General features: G+C 48.3%; 1 protein-coding gene across 1 annotated transcript in view; it reads right to left on the bottom strand.

Annotated features, from left to right (window-relative positions):
- Window positions 1–809: 809 nt before the first annotated feature.
- Window positions 810–18128, bottom strand: part of LOC122372853 (regulator of G-protein signaling 3-like) — a 35158-nt gene continuing 17839 nt past the window's right edge. The window contains exons 8-11 of the mRNA XM_043350500.1: window positions 17254–17312; window positions 9697–9848; window positions 2592–2755; window positions 810–2186 (exon numbers count right to left, since the gene is read on the bottom strand). Coding sequence (XP_043206435.1) covers window positions 1995–2186; window positions 2592–2755; window positions 9697–9848; window positions 17254–17312 — 567 coding nt within the window. The 3' untranslated portion in view covers window positions 810–1994. The remainder of the gene's footprint in view (window positions 2187–2591; window positions 2756–9696; window positions 9849–17253; window positions 17313–18128) is intronic.

Here is an 18128-nt window from a genome sequence, read left to right as displayed (position 1 = left end):
TACAGACCTTCGCTGTAATCTGATCCGCCTTTTGAGGCGAGCGCCATTTGCCGCCGGCCGACCCGGGAAAGGCCGAGGAAAATGGACATTTTAACCGTAATAACGTTTTCGGTGAATTTCAGGCACTTGCGTTAAGTAACGGAGCTGAGCTGATGCTTTCCTTAGAGATAGAGCCAAACTAAAAGGCTGCATTTGCGTCTGATAGGTATCCGGTGGGCTAAATCTGTGTAGTTACTTTTTGTCTTTTTAGCTGGTATTGTGCAGGTGTTGTGCTGTAATTTGCCGGTAGAATGTTTATTTTGTATGACAATATTCATATGCTTGTGAACTTGTTTTGTTATTAGGTATGTATGGTATCTGCTCGTGTGGTCTTCTTGGTCTGTCGACAAGACAGACCAAACAGACAGATTCGTTGTCACATCCGATGTCACAGTCTTTGAGAGGCTGGAGCCGAGGTTAAGCAATGCTCCCTCTGCATGTTACACCTCTCACCACTGCACTGTTACTTACGCTATGTAGAAGACAGAAGATGACTTTCTCTGTTTTTGTTCATCTGTCGGGATAGCCACCGATTTTTTTTTGTTTTTAGCTCTGAACGCAATAGTCGTGCTAAAAAGCTATACCTAAAGTGCTGGCCTTCTTTTATTTTGTCTCGCTCTGAGTCGTAGCATCGCGACACTTTCTAAAGCTTTCCCTCTGTAGCTACACACTTTCCATTGCTTTGCTTTGAACGGTCTTTGTTATGTGTTATTTTCTAGTGTCTGTGTGCCATGTATACATTTTGCATGCTTCAAACAAAGCCGTTAGGTATCACATATTCATATATATTGTCACAGGTACAGGCAAGACTACCTATAATAAGTACACGCATGTCGAATACAATCATATGGTGAGCATTGAGCAGCCACCCACAGACTCTGAGGGGCTGTTTGCTCACGTAGGCAGGCGAGGTGACGCAGTATTTGTTCGCCAGTTACAAACAACACGCGTAAGTCGTTATGCACGACATGTCTTATAACTTCAGGAGATCTGATAACCGCAAGGCAGACAACACTGCTCAAGTCAACGCACCCGTTCCGACGTGATAACTAAAATCAACACAATCGACAGTCAACAAAGCTGACAAAAAGCTATCGCCAGCCGTCTTTGCCATTTCCATGACATTTTCTTTGTTGAATTTTGCGGTGCTTAATTCATTTAGTTGGGCGCAAGATAAACATAGTAGACATTGATAAATACAAAATGTCCCTTTCGGGCAACTCATGATGAAGATGACGATGGTGATGATGAATGACAAAGATGAAAATTGCCTTTGAAACAAATACCTGAGATGCAGTGACTAGAAACTTAGTTAAACCAAGTACAACTGTTTGGTTGAACCAAGTTTTAGGGCATAATGACACTGAACGAGGCCGAGCCACTCATAAGTTACAATGATAGATATTAGTCAAATGATGGGTAACTGAATAACAGCACTTATCAAAAACGCAGGTGCCCAGACAAATGACCCATTCGATGATCCAAATAGCTGTCACTGTTGCCATCTTGGGCGACCGATAATACGGACACACCGATCAAGTAAGAGTAAACGAGGGCGTGCTCAGCCACTTGCGAGCAAGCGCCGTCCGACTTCGTGTCGGAACACCATCCGTTGCAAAGTCCGGCCCTGCCACCTGATCCAGGATGACCGGAATGTTTTCACCGGGGATGAAATGCGCAGCCATTTTTCATCTCGACCGGCTGCCTCATTTCCCTGGTGCCCCGTTTCCGGAGGCGCCTGTGCAGGGTTGGCTCTGCATTCGGCGCCGGGCCATATCCCGCTCAGCCACGGAGCCCCAAGGCCGCTGTTCTCTCCGTGCCGGGCCTGGCAACAGCCGCCGACCGCCGGATCGGTGTGGGCCTCGTGATCACAGAGTGGTCGTTACTGGGCGCAGTCCCACACCGCCGATCTCCGGCCATGTCAATCACCGACAGTTTGTCTGTGGCGGCGCCGCTCAACTTCTGACACCCTGGGGGAGCTCCTTGCCGTCCACCAGCGCCAGGTAGGGAGCCGAGAGCAGGAACCTGCCGTACGTGTCGTTCTCCATCAGGATCTGGACCCGCCGCTGCGCCCGGTCGAACAACTCGGTGGTCGGACTGGAGAGACCTTCCTTGACGGCGGTGCGAGTCTTCGAGTCCACGTTCACCTGTCGGCAGGGAGAGAGAGCGCTGTTAGAGCCCATTGTGACGTGTCGCGCTGACCTCGGCTGCACAGACGGGCCGGCGCGGCGGCCGCGCGTGACGTCAGCGGGCCAGCCGTGTCACGGCCTGACGTCACCGGCGCGGCGTGAAATGGCGCCGCCGCAACAACGTTCGATCACTGAATGCGACTATCTCTATGCGAGACGGATGATGAGTTGCAGCACAGGTAGGCTTTTCGATACTTTATGTAATTAAAGAGAGCTGTTATGTTTCATAATATCCTGAATGTTATGCTGAGTGGATATTGGCTACGCGTTTGCCCTCATCCTCAAATGGCGGATGTGCGTCAGAGGCATAATGATCAGACGTTGAATATGGACAGTGCATAGTTGAATGCATTTGAAGCTCACCTGTCTGGGGGCGGTTGGCGCGACGAATTCATCATAGATCTGGTGCGCCGAGGCAGTCAGGTTCAGATGTTTGGCCTGCTTGTACTCCTCAACGGCCAGCCAGAAGTCGAGGTTCTCCTCAGAGAACTCTTGTACCAGAAAACTCCGGAACAGCGAGAGACCCTCTGCAACAAAAGAGACCCCTGTCAGTGATGATGTCGAATCTCAATCAGTTAATCGGTACATGGCTATGTAGATTTGATGCCATAGAAGAAAACGGACGACGCTCAAAGTTCCTACGACTTAGCGACTACTTCGCCGTAAGGAAGGGCACAGCTGCACTAATCATATGCATACACAGCGACTACATTCAAAGTACCCCGCTTATCGGGCATGACACGAAAAGAAAACAGGCGGCCGCTGGTCATCTGCAGCGGCCGGCCGACTGGCAATGAGCGGCCGGCCGGCGCACAGGGCCGGCCCGTGTCCCGCCGCTGCGGACGGGTCGCTGACGCACCGCAGACGTCATCGGCCGCATGCTAATCGCCGCCGACGGCATTCATGAGGAGGCGAGCGCCGTGGTACCGCTTCACCCGGCCCATCAGATAGCTCCGCCGACACCGTGTGTGGCAATAAACCAATCGGCCGGGCGGCCAACACCGTCGCTCTCCTCCGGAAGGCTCAGAGGGCGCAGGTGGCCGCGGGCGGTGCATACATTTGCATCTCGATGCAGGTCATTCATCGTCCAATCGCGCTGCGCGGCGGGGCTTGTCACACCGACAGCGGAGGCGCGGTGACCGATGAGCCCTGTCTGGGGCTGTTTCCGGCGACCGATCATGAGTCGGTGGGTGTGAACTGGTGGCGCAGTGGGCTCTCCAAGAGGCACCCGCGTTCGGCACGCTCCCGACTCCACGCTCCACTGCCCCCGGCCGGAAGGGTCGGAGGTGTCAATCTCTTCATGGCGTCGGCCTGGACGTGTCACGCTCGTACCGGTTGTGTCCGGCTGGTGACCGCCAGCTCCGGATTGAGCCACCTGCGGCCGGCGTGTCCGTCTCATCAGCACGCTGTGTCCGGCATCGGGAACGGCGTGCTCTCCTCATCAACGGCACCTGGACAGGAAGGCCGGCGCGTCCGGCACACTGGTCACGTCTCATGGCGAGACAGCAGCGCCGCGCCGGAAGCAACTCCGATGTACAGGGACCCGCAGTTGCTTATGTACACATATATTACCGACTTACGATTGTCCTATTATTTGCTAGCTGGTGGCCATTGGAGAAAGAAAATGTAGCGCAAAGTATAAAGGAATAACACATGTTTCCTTCTAGGATGAAGATTATGCATAATTCCTCTTACCGTCATAGATATTCTTCCAAAACTAAAATCGCGCTATTTTTCTGTGCTGGCTGCCTCCCTAGGTCCCGTCCTTGGTATCGCCACTTGCTTACGCTCCCTCTACGTGAATGAAAGTCACGTGACTACTACGCGTTTGCGCTCAGTACTAACACACCTGGCCCGGGGGCCGGTCCGTAGCGGGGAGGGGTAAAACGCCAGAGCTCCAGCGCAGTGGAGGTGGCTGTGGCCCGTATCATAAAAAGACTGGCGTAGGCAAGGCGACCAACGCCGCAGTATAAGTTAAAGATAAAGTTTTCTTTAAAGTCATTGTTGAGCAAGAAATTGCAATGCTTATCGGATGTAATAAAACGGTATACAAGGTCCTGGAAAGATTGTAAAACATACTGAGGAGCGTACAAATTTGTGATACAGGCCATGACCTTTCACCTTGCCTCCGGGGAGGACCGCTCAGGATTCCACATACCGAACGAATCGAGGCCTCATTGCGGCAGAAGAGCTGGATAAACCATCGCCAAACCTTTCGGTTACCTATGTTTCCAGACAACGGGGAGGGGGCAAGTGAGGGTTGTTTTGAACCCACTCACGAATTCTCTCCTTTTTAAGCTATAGCTTAACGAAAACAAATGCAACATAATGCTGATCGTCACGAGATGTAGCGAATAGTGTCACAGCCACACCTACAACAGTTCGAACCGCGAGCAGTAGAGTTCAAGCCAACTATTTTTGTTGTTGTTGTTGTGCAAATAAGCTTCTCATAGCTCCTCAATCTTGAGAGGCTTCTCCCAAGATGAATTTATTTTAATTGATGCTTATGTTGTGCAAGTAGTTATTGTATTTTTGCTCGATGGTCTGTGAGAAACTGCTATCGGAGGAAAATTTCGTGTTTCGGCACTTAAACGCCAATAGATATTCAACCATCGCCCGTTTTGGCACTTTTTCAGCGTCTTACGTATTTGGGGGGGGGGGGGGGCGTAGAAACCCCAGTCGTTCGGCCTCTGATAGAAATATAGAGCTTCACGGAAAAAGAAAAAATTATGATCATAATTTTATGAGCGTTCTGCTCGTGACGAGAGAAAGCCGATAGTATCTTTTTTTAGATACTATCGGCTTGCACTTCTATACCTATAGGCCGTTCTATATTGTAGGCCGGGCTAGTGATCCAAATGCACGGGACATCTGGTCCTGCTACCATTTCTTCAAGTGAGGTTTAATGGAGGTTTGTTTGCTTCTGACTTCCAATTTTGCATTTGTTTTAATCAAAGATGATGTAGCAAAAAAAAAAAAAACAAAAATCGGGTAGGTCGGGTCTCGTCAGGTCATCAAGGAGGGGTCCCGTCGTCGGCTATTCATAGGAGTTAACCACCATTAATAACCTCGCAACATTTTGCATAGGCACCATAGCTGATAACATAGGCATTATGGTTCTCAAATGCTAAAAGGAATGCTAAATTTCAAACTGGCACTGGAAACCTCACTAAAAACGTGTTAACTTTTAACCAAAGTTTATTACCATATTAACCAAAGTCATGACCTTAACCTGCCCTTCACGTGACCTTGGCACTACCATGATCCATGGGACAAACATAATGTAGTATATTTCATATGTTGGCACATCCTCCATTACAAAAAGCATTAAAACGCACAAAGGATGTGCGCTGATTGACGTTGAATTGCTATTCGGGCCTGACATGACCTCGAGCAAAAGTCACAGGTCAAAGGTCATTTGGCTCAGCGATAATTTATCCTCAGGAAACGTGCAAAACTGAAAAAGGCTATTCAATGTTCAGGGAAGTGGTAACCGAAGGTTTGTTGTCAATAGTTGAAATACTATTCGTTAGAATTGTGTTTTTCTATTGACAACTTGGCAAAAGCTATCAAATTGATTATCTCCTGGGCGGTAAAGTATCTTTGCGATCCGTAGTTTTTCCCGCGAGTTATTTGTGAGAAAAAAAAAAACGGGGAGGGGGTCCTACGGACCTCTCTAATGTATGCGGTGGTTGATATTTATTTCATCTATCGTAATAAATCAGCAAATATTTTTTTACGTACAGGGTGAGCCATATAGATTTACCCATGGCGAAAATTTCACGTTGTTTCAAGGCGAACTGACACAGCTATGCCACCTTTTACATACATATAACAACGTCATCTCCCAACAAAACAATGTAGTCCGTTTTCTGTATGCTCGCCTTCTTATGTTACGGGCCCGAGACGCGAGGGCACTATGGCACGCGCCCACCTTTTCTCTTATTTTTCTCGATCACCCATGCTAGAACGATGCTGCGCCGTATGTCATTTGCGGTGTATTAGGGACTAGGTAGACCGGGTTTTGCAGGATAAATCAGTTGACTGGTCCCATGAGGCTGAGGTCTGGGTTAACACGCAGGGGGGGGGGGGTGCGAAACGGCCCTCCCCTCTGTCCTTTTCCCTCGATATCTCCTAAACGACTGCAGATGTCGTCACCAAACTTTCACTGAACCCTCCGAGGCATTGAACCCTCCGGGCATCAATTTTACACATTGAGATAAAAAAAATCCAGAGGCTATGATAGGTTAGCCGCAAATGACGTCAGAATGACGTCATGTTCTGCCATTTTCGACAATAAAAGGGTTTCACGAGAAAAGCTGTCAGGTCTATAGCTTTGAAGATACAAAAAAATGTTCAAGACATAAAAGGCGTATAATTAGCGGGGCTATAAAACGGCTTTCTCGGATTTTTGAAATTTTAGGATTTCGATCCCCCAAAATAAAAAAGTATGTTTATACATAAAATTCGTGATAAGAATCCTGAAAAACTTAACCTCACTCTGCGAAGCCTCACTTTACGAAGCTCTGACAGGTCCCGATTTTCCCGACTTTTGAGTCATTGTCGTGGCCTGCAAGGTCAACCAATGACCTGGGACCTTGAAATGGGGTATCATCGGCTTCCTCTCGTCACAGGCAACACGCTCGTATTTCCGCAAAGCTCCATAAATCGAGCTATAGCTCGATTAGAGGCCTATATCCTAATCGAGCTATAGGCTCGATTAGGCTTAGGCATACCGACCATCTTTTTCGGCATCAAGGCAATATTCATCTACCTCCACAAAACCTGTTCTAGGACTGCAGCTGAAGTTCACTTTCGGAGCGTTCGCTTCAGTTGGGACAGGTCGTGCGCGAGCTTGGACGGACCACGTGACCACCTCCTCCCTTCCCCCCGCTCCCGTCCCCTTCTCCAGCTGTGCCTGCGACCCAACCGCGCCCCAGGCAGTCGGCTCGGTCCGATCCTCACCGGTCGAGCCACGGCGCCGCTTGAGTTTGTGCCGGGTGCAAAACTGGAGCAGAAACTAGCGCCGGAACTAGTAACTAGCACGACCATCGTTAGATGGCAGGAGTGAATGCAATAAGCGGTTCCAGATTTCAGAAGGAGTGGGGCAGGAAATAGCACTAAAAACAATGTTTTGCCGATACAACCATAAAAAGATGATTAAGTTAGGAGACCATTATATCAATTTGAAGCCTTTCAAACGGCGGTTTCAACAAGCCTACAATCACTCCCCAAATCGCCTCCAACGGTGTCACAGGCCAACAATACTCTGAAATACTAGTGTGTACAGAAGCAACTGCGGGTCCCTGTACCGGTCGTCTGCAGCTGAGGGGTACTCTCTGTCTCTCTGACTCTGGTGCGTGCCGGGCATCGCGGAGTTGTCATCTGGAAAGCAGGAAGCGCCATGCTGCGCAATGCCTGGACTGATATCGCTACAGTTTGTTGCTTGTTTGTTTGCGGATGCGAGGATGAGTCGCCGCGGCAATCGGCTACCATTATAGACCCTGGGTGAGGAGCAGGATCTTGCATTTGTCTTTCTCATAACTTGCTTAGCAAGTTCGATTAGTAACCAACAGAACCCCGGGGTGAGTGGTGACGCCCCGCTCCGCTTTTGGCTAGGGCCGTGTGAGTTTACCCAGTGGTGTTGAACATCTCAAACAAACTTTCCAGTTCGTCGGACGCGGTGTTCGCCCCGGCGCGGCCTAATATTACCGTTGGTAGCGCCGGCCGCGTCCGGGTGCCCCGCGGGTTCTGTTGACTCGACCCGTCAGGTGTGGCGTCATGTTTGCAAGGAGAGCCGTCACGTGAGTGAGAGCGCGAGCTATCGACCGTGCAGTTCGCCGCGGTGATCGGTGATTGATGTGAGCGGTCCGACACCATCAACGCCTCCGCGCTGGTGTAACTCGGCCAAACAACTGCTGTAATCTGTTAAACAACTGATGTAACTAACGGTCCGGCAGCCTCGTGAGCGTTAGCTGATGAAACGGTGTCTAGTCGGCCGCTTAGATGCCACTGATCTCCGCCGAAACGACTCGGCGAGCGCATCCTCCGCTAGGAATGAGCGGCTATTTACAGTCGCGCATCATACTGCAAGTGGACCGCCACTTGGTGCGAACCCTGCCCGGTCGGTCGGCCCGACGGACTTTTTATTTCATCATGCGGGCTGCACGGGCGTCGCTGTTCCCCGATTATCAGCCCGTTAAGGTGGCGAGAAAGATGTCGGGGTGGGCACGATGAAGTCATGCCTCGCCATGTCGAATTGCATCATGGCGGTACCGGGCGCGGACCGGTCGAACGGTGCGGCTTGCCGTTCCCGGTGGCGGCGAACAAATGTCGGGGTGTGCCGAACACGTCCGGCCAGCCGGGGTGCGTTTGACGTCACCACTTCACAGTACGCCAGCGTGTGCGCACTACGGACGCAGAAAAGGTGCGGCAACACCCAAAGTGGTGCAGTAGGGGGTATGGGGGAGAGCTCACAAACCCCGACAGGAAGCTCGTCATGGCTCAACTCAGGCCCTATCCATCGCCGATCATGACAGTGGCCTGCCTCAAAAGGCCGTCTCGAGATGGACCTGTCAAAACAGAGCTGTCGGCCGCGCCTCAGCGGGCATATCTCCTGGGTCCCACTGCCAGACGTCCATGTAGAATACATTCCGTTGGAATACAGCGGAGACATTATGAAAATTGCAAACCGGTTCAGTTGGCGATGTTCGCCCGAGGTGAATATGTTTTATAAATGACGGTGAATTAGGTGGGAACGTTAAAAGGAATTTGTTGTTCCATGGTGTCAAGAGCATAACTGTGGCTGTTTCTATGTTGCAGCCTATCAATTAAGGAAATGAAGGGCTGGGCCACATTTTCCGCCTCGATACATATTTGCCCGGTAAATATCAATCTCAGATGATTGAAAAATAGGATGTTTTCGAAGCTTCAGAAATTAACGGCTACGTTTTGCGGTAAACTTAATTGAAGTATTATTGTTCAATGTCATACTACGACTTAAATGAATGTCGTACGGTGTTGTTTTCTTTTCATCTTTTTTATCATTAATATTACCTGCCCTACCCAGGGAAAAGTCACAGGAGCGACGTCCGGGCATTGTGGCGCTGAAGGAAACCCACCCTGGTTACCGCTATGTCCCCGTTCTACCGGTATGCAAAAATGGCCAGACTCTCACTTTGTGATACCGCTGTGCAGCAATGGCGGCCATCTTCAAACATTTCCGTAATGCAGTGCCGATATGCGACGGTACAAAGGAGATGGGCAGAGCGCGCTAACGGGATCTGAATTGGATCAAAGTGGCACCTGTGTCGATCGTTCCAGGTTTGGAAATAGCCGTCACGCTGCACCATATCGGTGAGACGAGCAGCGCGGCGTCGGTCCCGTGCTCTCTGCACCATATTTGTATCAGTACGAGAGCGAGGATCGGTCGAGATCTGAGGGAAAGAACTGCGCAAGAGCTACTCACGTTTGGAGCTGAGCAGGGTGGCGAGTGAGCTGGCCCAGAGGCGCGCCTGCTGCTGCTGTTGCTGTAGTTGTTGCTGCTGTTGTTTCGTGATCTTGGGCGTCTCGCTGCGGCGGCGGCAGAGCGGTCCGAGCAGGCCTCCTCGCGGGCTCAGGCTGCCGGAGAACGCGCCGTCAGACAGGGCTGCCAGGGTGGCTCGCGAAACCGGCACAGGCACGGTACCGGTGCACGAGAACCAAGACATGGTGGGACGGGCGCATGGGGACGTCTGGCGACTAGCGTGCTTTTGTAGCATGTATCGACCAAAATAAACAATTCGATACCGATCGAAGTGCATTCCTTCGGACTTCACCGAGGACGGATTTGGCTTAGATAATATTACAGCGCATGCCTTTGCTACCAAATACAAACTGCCCAATCTTATGATCTGGGATGGGCCGTGATTTTTTACTGCGTCTGGTCCGAGACCGGTCCAGGGGCCCGCCGATGGAACCCAGAATGACCCGTTTTGGATGGGGGTAAGTGCACGGCGCGTTCTGCATATCGCATTCCAAATGCGCCGATATGCCGGGCCGGGGCCTGCAAGGGTCAGTATCGGCACCTCTGCTCTCCAGCCGGCAAAGGGACGACACAGACCGCTCCCGTCTGCCTGCCCACTACTTTGCAAGTCTAACACGGCACCCGTGACAGGCAGCGCGGGGCGGGAATGAATTTCCAGACAGCCCGTTTTGGGCCGGAACGTTCTGGACACACGTGGTCCAGCTCTTGCCGTGTTATGACACGGCTGAATCCAAGGGCGGCACGGAAAGACGGGCACAGTGACTCAGCGACCGTGTTTGGTGTGGGTACGGGAAATATCGGTGTTCAGTGTGCACGTCACTCCTCTTTGCACTGAATCATATTATTTGACCTCTAAATGCAAATGAAGTGCCATAGAAGGGTTCACATCTATGTAAAACCCCGGAAGGCCATTGAAACGCAGTCATGAGCAACCGTGTCACATTTCCCTGATCCGACAGACTGTGATTGATTGTCCATTGTTATACTCGAGGAAGCTACATAAAACAATACGAAAACAAGGAACATCACTATCCTGAACTGTCAAAAGATTCTTGTTAAATTCGCCAAACACAATAGTCATGACGGGCTCATGTGAATACGTACACAATAGCCTAGCAACAGTCAATCTTTTCCCGAGGCACCAGCAGAGAGGAGAAAATCAAACATGCAACTTCATCCGCGCAAAAGTTCCACCGCCTCGCACACCATCCCACACAGGAGCAACACTCACCTAAGCTGCTTCGCAGCCAGCTTGGCCACAACTCTCTTCCACATCTCCAGGGTCTTCATGATGGCTGTGTGCGCGGATCTGACACGACTGATCGCTTCGACGTCTGGTCGCCGACTGCCGGAGCGGCGGCCGCCGGGCGCCAGGCCGGCTGCCGTGACCGGCGGCGCACGTTGCCGCCCTCTGACGGCGCACCGGTCGTCGGCAGGACGACCGGTGTCGGACCGCCCACGGTCGGTGTCGGTACCTACCTGTGTCGGGCCGTCACGCGGACCTCGGACCCACGGGGGTGGCGGACGACCGGCCGGCTCCGGTGGGAGTGGGACTGAGCCGACACCGCGCGCGCGGGCGCAAATGCGTCGATGACCAAAACAGAAAATATCATATCATATCATATATTTAGGAATACATCCATAAAATGGGTTTTCAGCGTTCCACGTCATGTAGCACAAGTAAAAGCATTTTCCTATCAATCCACATTTGCAAAATAGAAGAAGAATAGAAAACAAAATAGAAGGGTGGCTTGTATCACCCAGGTTTCAAAAAGTTCTACGAGCTTAGTTATTTTTTGTATAAGATGGTTAAGTTTTGTTTTGTGTCTTAAGCCATTTGTTTTAATGCGCAGCGTTAGGAGCATCCAAATTGTGTGATGTGTTAAGTCAACTACTGCATGTTGATTAAATATTTTATGTTTTTCCGCCAGCTCTGAGGCGCTGCTTCAACCGACCTTGTAGATCAGATCGTCATTTAATTGGAGCTGGTCCCCTTTCACGAGATAATGCTATCAAAAATTAAAATTTAAAACTAAAACACATTAAAATTTCACATTCAAAAAGTCGGATTTCATGTTCAGCGATTTCGGACGAGATTTAACACTCAGTGGTGTTCATCCATGGGCATGTGCATTATTTATAAGTACTTACCTACGGTATCACTGATTACAAATTTGGCATTCAGCTCATATAATTGATGTGATAATTAGAAATCTGAAGAATACCTTTTTTGTATCTACACCAAAAATGTTAAATTTTGCATCGGACTGCCAAACAATAAACGTCGAACGGTTTTGAGTTTGTATCGTTGCTCATAAATTGCACCATGTCTCATGGCGTACCTACCACATTGCACAGCCCAAGCCTTAGTCCTTTCGGCATCTAAAATCTTTTGATCGTATTTGCACACTTGACTTTTGGTCAAAAGTTTAGGCGTTTTTTTTTTTTTGTTAAATTTAAGCAAATAATTTGACATGGTTCTTAAACTAAGCCGTGCTGGGGGCGGGGGTGTTTGAACACCCCTACGATTTTCGCGATTTTCCGCGCCATTGTTTTTGGCACACATTATCATGTACCATTTTTGCACATTCTGTGAAATTTTTAGATCAAGGGCCTCAAGGTCAGGTCACCAGGGCACGTCAAATGAGTCACTTGTGACTCCCTGTGACTCACCTCATAAAGAGTTTCAATGCGTGCCATAGCCACACCGAGTGACCGATCACTTTGGAACATTCTGCCAAGTGATAAAGGCAGCAGTATGTGCGAAATCTTTATCTCGGAAATTTGATATCGGTGGATGGTGACCTTAGGTCAGGTCAATTTTGTAACCTCTCCATTGTAAATCAATGGGGGGGGGGGATTGAAAGGCGCTTCTTTTGGACGAACGTCGTTCTAAACACTGTCAATATCGAATTGCATGTAAACAGGACACACTGAACCGGAAATTGGCGCCCATGACCCCTCGTTATGTACCTGAGGTCATCTCAGGTCACATATGGTATGGAACAGCTTTTCGCTAATATGTAACTTTTAATAGAGGCGCGCTAGAGCGATTAAAACACCCTAGCTTGTTCGGCTCGACGATACGGATCGACTGATATGCAACATGAACCCGGTTTACATAGCATATTTGACGAGGCTCTAGCTCGTTAATTTGGCGATAATTTCGTTGCAGTGGTCTTCAAATATTTAGAGGGGATCATTTTGTAAATTGTTAAGCACCATTGGCATCTTTTGCAACATCATGGACGGAGATATAAGCTTGCAACAAACCCTATGTTAACGCGTCTATGATCTTTTGCGGTCAGGTCTAAACCAGTGGACCTGAGGTCCAATTTTCAAGTTAACATTCCGAGGTCGCCTTATAGTTAATTCGATGCGTCTTGGCGAGAGGAACACGATGCGGCTAAGGGTAAGCTCGTACAATTTGTGAGTCAAAAGTTATTGCAGAAAAACTTTCCGCAAAACACGTCTATTTTGGCGGTCTTTGCCCCCCGCAGACTAAACCGTTGACCGTAGGTCATTTCTGAAAAAAAATATTCCGACAGACGGCCGTTAACAGATCTAGGTATAATCGAATGCGCGGCGCTTCACATCAATCCGTTCCTGAGCTATGCGCCGGTTTGTCGAAAATTATCGAATGATAACCTGGAAAGTGGCGTAATTTTACCTTCGCTGACCTCTGGTGACCTGACCTTTGACCTGACCAAAAATTAACCGGCACCCCCCTAAATTAGCAAACACCCTCCCCCTCTCAGTAGGGCGTGGAAATCCAGGACCCCCAGCGTGGCGCGGGTTAATGATGAGCCGTAGTGGGATGCTATAGGATACGAACAATACAATAGGTACAGGGTGTCCCATAAGTTCGTTCTCACCGTATAATTGCATGTAAAACAGAGTACATTGCGTTTTGATATGTTTATGATCCCTCAATGTGCTCCCCATTTCATAGGCAAGCACATGAATACATGCTGCAGCATGCCAGCCGGCATGTTTGGCAGCATAGCAGGCTTGAAGTTAGCCTAGCCTGACTTGACATGCGCCGTGAGCTCCTCGAGGCTGGAACAGGGCTTCGCTTCGACGAGCCTCGATTTCAATATTCCCAACACATTTTTATGAAATTTGGATCCGATGAGTTGCCTTGGATGTGATCTTGCCACAGACGCCTATCACAGTCTCCTGGCACTGCTTTTAAGCTTTGCTTGACCTGTGCACTGATGCACTGTCTTGCTTGAAGATTGGCCTACGACCTCCCGGATGCCATTTTCTCCTCCAAAAATGCGCTCATACTTACGGCTCGAGTTAAGCTAGAAGGCTGAAACTCCTCTTAGATCTTCTTGGAGAAGCATTCTGCGTCCCAACACTGTTTCTGGAGTACCAATCGCAACCTGATCAGCGCCTGATCGCATATTACCCCACATTACCGTGACCCTGGCCTTTTGCATAGGAATAAAGCGGGATGACACGAAGGCCCTTTCCGTCGCCCATATGGAACCGTTTTCGGGTTTGGACGGTTGTTTTATCTCGAACACGGACTAGGTAGTCCAGATGACCACATTTATGTCATCGGCCCTCCAGTTTTTAGCCTCAGGCATAACGAAACACATGTTTGGCCATTTAAGACATTTTCGACTGTTTTGCGTCCTCCGTTAAGTTTAAGTCCAAGTGACCGTGAGTAATTTACCCCGAAATAATACTCTAAGACAGCTGGTAATCCATCCCGAAAAGCCTGCTTACCAACTTCCTAACGCTAAGACCTTTTTGACGGCCACTTTGGCGCCACACAGTTTTTGCCACATGGCTCGCTCCTGAGAGCTGACAAAAAAAAGAGCATAAACTTGCAACAATTGACTCAAGACAATTCATCGGCGTCACTTGCTGACTGTGCGTACAGTTAGCGACAGACATTGGCTACAGACTGGATGGCCTCAATCACCCTCAACCGCATGACTCGCATGCCCCTGATTCGATCCGCAGCCGCATCGTCCACCGTACTGCGGTGTCGAGCCGCAGCACTAGGGCAACCAGTGACGGTCAGCTTCATGTCCCGCGCGTGCGAACTGAGCTTGCCCGGCGCTCATTCATCTGTCGCGCAACTCGTTCATGGAATGAGTTGCCTGCGCCTGTTCGAAGCTGCACCGGTCTGGCGGCGTTCCGTAAAAAGGTTAAGAGACGGCATGTTTAATCCGGCTGCGCTAGGTCAATGTGGTCAGTTTATCATGTGTGGTGTGTTTTAACCTCTATAGAATCTGTCCTGTATGTATAGGTATGAGTTTTGAACTACTGAATGTATGACGTGGTTTACTGAAAACCAATTTCTTGGATGTAACCGAAATATATGAGTATGAGTATGAGTATAACCGTCGCGAATAGCCCAGGTGCGGACTAAATACCGAGACGTACCCGTATCGGAGACCTCTATTTTGTGGCGTAAGCCGTCTCCACAGGAAGTGAACTCCCTAGCAAAAAATATTTTGTCTAGACGAATTAGTTATCGTGGAGCATATTCACAGTTGCCATGGCAACCCCAAAAGCTCAGTTACAAAATAAGTTAAGCGTGACTTTAAATAAGAGAGCCTCTAAAAGAAAAATTTAGGCGAGAAGGAACTTATGGGACACCCTGTATATACTAGGATAGGTACTAAGTAGGATAGCAACAAAACACGTTCATTAAACATAAGATAAAAATAACCAAGCTGAAAATAATAAGTGTTTATCAAATGATCATAATCAAATTATAGTTATGGATTGTTGATTATATCTAATTCTAACTACATATGTAGCGATTGGTTGTTGTGGTCTTGTCTTGTCTCTAGCTTACCAACGGGGCGGAGAAAATTTCCCCCTTAATATGAGTCCACTGGACACTGCTTCACTCCACTATGACGCAACATAAGCAAAGAATAAAAAGAAGAAAATGACCCATGCATGCATGCAAGTAAAAGTAATAAAGCCGTCCCCAATAATTACGTCAATGCTACTCTCCGTAGAGCGTGCGTAACTAACTACGTAAATTAAAAAAAATCCCTCAGCTAGTCCCTGCGGTAAGCCGATGTCAGGGAAATTATTCAGTGTGAGGCCCTTGACGGGTTTTCCTTAATGAGTCTCATCAAGTGCCGAGCACATATGAAGAGAATTCCCCTTAGCTGCGTAGCGGGATAACTACGCGTCTTTTTCTGTAATTAGGCATTGTAACGGCGAAACTGGTGGTTCATAGACGGCGCTCTGTACACAAAAGAGGCGCAGGTGTTCTTTTAATCAGACTCTTCTCGTTTTGGCCTAACCAGGCCCATGTCACTCCACTTTTGATGACATCCAAAGGGGGCCTCAGGACAATTAATGGCGCGGCGTGCCACAATCGCTTCCAAGCCACTTGCCGACAGCTGCCATTTTTAAAAAATATTATTTTGAAATAAAGTTACAAATAATAAAAAGGTTGTAATTAAGTTGTTAATTTAAGCGATACCTTATCTAAAAACTTAGTGAAAAATGAATTCTTCATAATAAAACTATAAGCTCGATGCGTTTTTACGTTGCTTTCATGCTACTGCAGAGGGTTTTAAATCGTCTATATCTTCAAACCGGCCATTTCTTAGCATATTGCCGCGTTTTTGTCGCTTGAAAATTAGTTGGCCTTTCCATGGACACCAACGGTTGAGCAGTATATGTAGGGTGTAATCACTAATCTTCAAATAAATCTAGTCATCTTTACGTTGAAAAGGAATAAAGTACCCCTTGCGAGCATTAGGGGTGACGTTACTCAGGATCTGTCTCTGATTGGTCGGCGGGGGAGTGACTGTTTGTACCTTCTATATATGGCCTTGGGCCTAACAACTGGGGATTTTCATAGACCAAAACAGTTATGCCCTGCATATTTGTACCGAGCAGGACTTGACGTCATGTATCTACAGATATTCGATGCCTTTGACCACCGACCGGAGCCCGTATCCTTTTGTGCGGTTGTTCCTAGCCTGCTACTTTTGAAGCGAGAGTGATCATCACCTGTATCCAGTACACGCTGGTAATGGTGCATTGGGACCGGTGACTGTGTTGACGTCATTATGACGCCACAGTTATTAACGCTGTGCAAATTAAGAACGAACGCATTTGAGCGAACAGCCGCTCCTGATGCTAAGCGGATAGCTTCGGGCTCGCATCCTTGCCGGGTTTCCAAGAAAACTCGGGTCAGAGTAAGTTTGATCCCAACATTGCATTGATCGAGCAGTTGGTAGAAATTTCCTTATTTTATATTAATGGTAATATAGACAATATATTGCCATGCCAATGTGTATTATCTAATATTGACGGTTGGCGGAGTACTCCGCCGTTTATCAGTCCACATTTGCCATGCCTTCTGCCAAAAGATTTATATAATTGCCTGATATAGGTATAACATCTATGTATCGACAGCTTACTATATGTATATGCTCGCTGTGGCCGAGTTCAGGGGAACGAACTCAATATTAGCTCACCTGGATCAGACAAGATTATTACACTTACCTGCTTCTCCTGCTGGATGAATCTGACTTCGCACATTCTTCCTTATCGGGAGACTTCGGCTGTGGAATGTCATAACATCATTAAATACAGGATGTCATTGATATCAATACTGCCTTCGCTTGAATGCTCGCTGCTTATGAGGTTGTCTGCGAAGGAAAGCTAGATGTAAAGGACCAAAGAGGTAAACGATATTGTGCATTAAGATAGTAACGTCGCATACCGAATGGTTATGTAAAGCAATTTGAATGGACCTGGAACAATATACACCGATGCTATAAATATGATGCTGTATTATATAAGGTGCCAATGCATTTATGACGTCAACTACATCCATCCAGTACGAGTCTTCGAACGTCGAAAAACTATCCCGTTTACTATAACAACACAGTAACACTAATTGTATTTGTGCATGTTACAGTGCTTACTCAGTTCTCACAGTATACAACTTGTATCGATAGGGTCATGGATGTTATGGTGTGCAATTGCGAATGTAGATGTAAATGCAACATATAAAATAGTCTCTGATGGCACCAGGCGTGACCCTCTCTGATCGCGGTCAATTATTATGGCCTAAATTTAGGGTCAAATATGGCCTAATAATTGTGTCCAGTCATAAATAAACGAACGAGGCTTCCAAGTCGACAGCTGATCACTTCTGCTGGAAGGAGATGTGACCGCCTCCGTCTTCCGACCCAGGGCCGTGCCACTCTACTTCTGGCTCTATCATAAGGGGGTGCTATGCGCTACATTGGATTCGGTTGGATTTATGTTTCAACATTATTCGTAGTATGCTATCAAAAACCTTCCATAAAATATGTAATTATATGCTGTCAGGGACGGGAGTACCACATGCGTGTGTCAGGGGTGACGTCACT

This window comes from Amphibalanus amphitrite, unplaced genomic scaffold (genome assembly GCF_019059575.1).
Source record: "Amphibalanus amphitrite isolate SeventyFive unplaced genomic scaffold, NRLGWU_Aamphi_draft 001408F_arrow, whole genome shotgun sequence".
Classification (NCBI taxonomy): Eukaryota; Metazoa; Arthropoda; class Thecostraca; order Balanomorpha; family Balanidae; genus Amphibalanus; species Amphibalanus amphitrite.
This window is presented reverse-complemented; position numbering and strand designations above follow the sequence as displayed.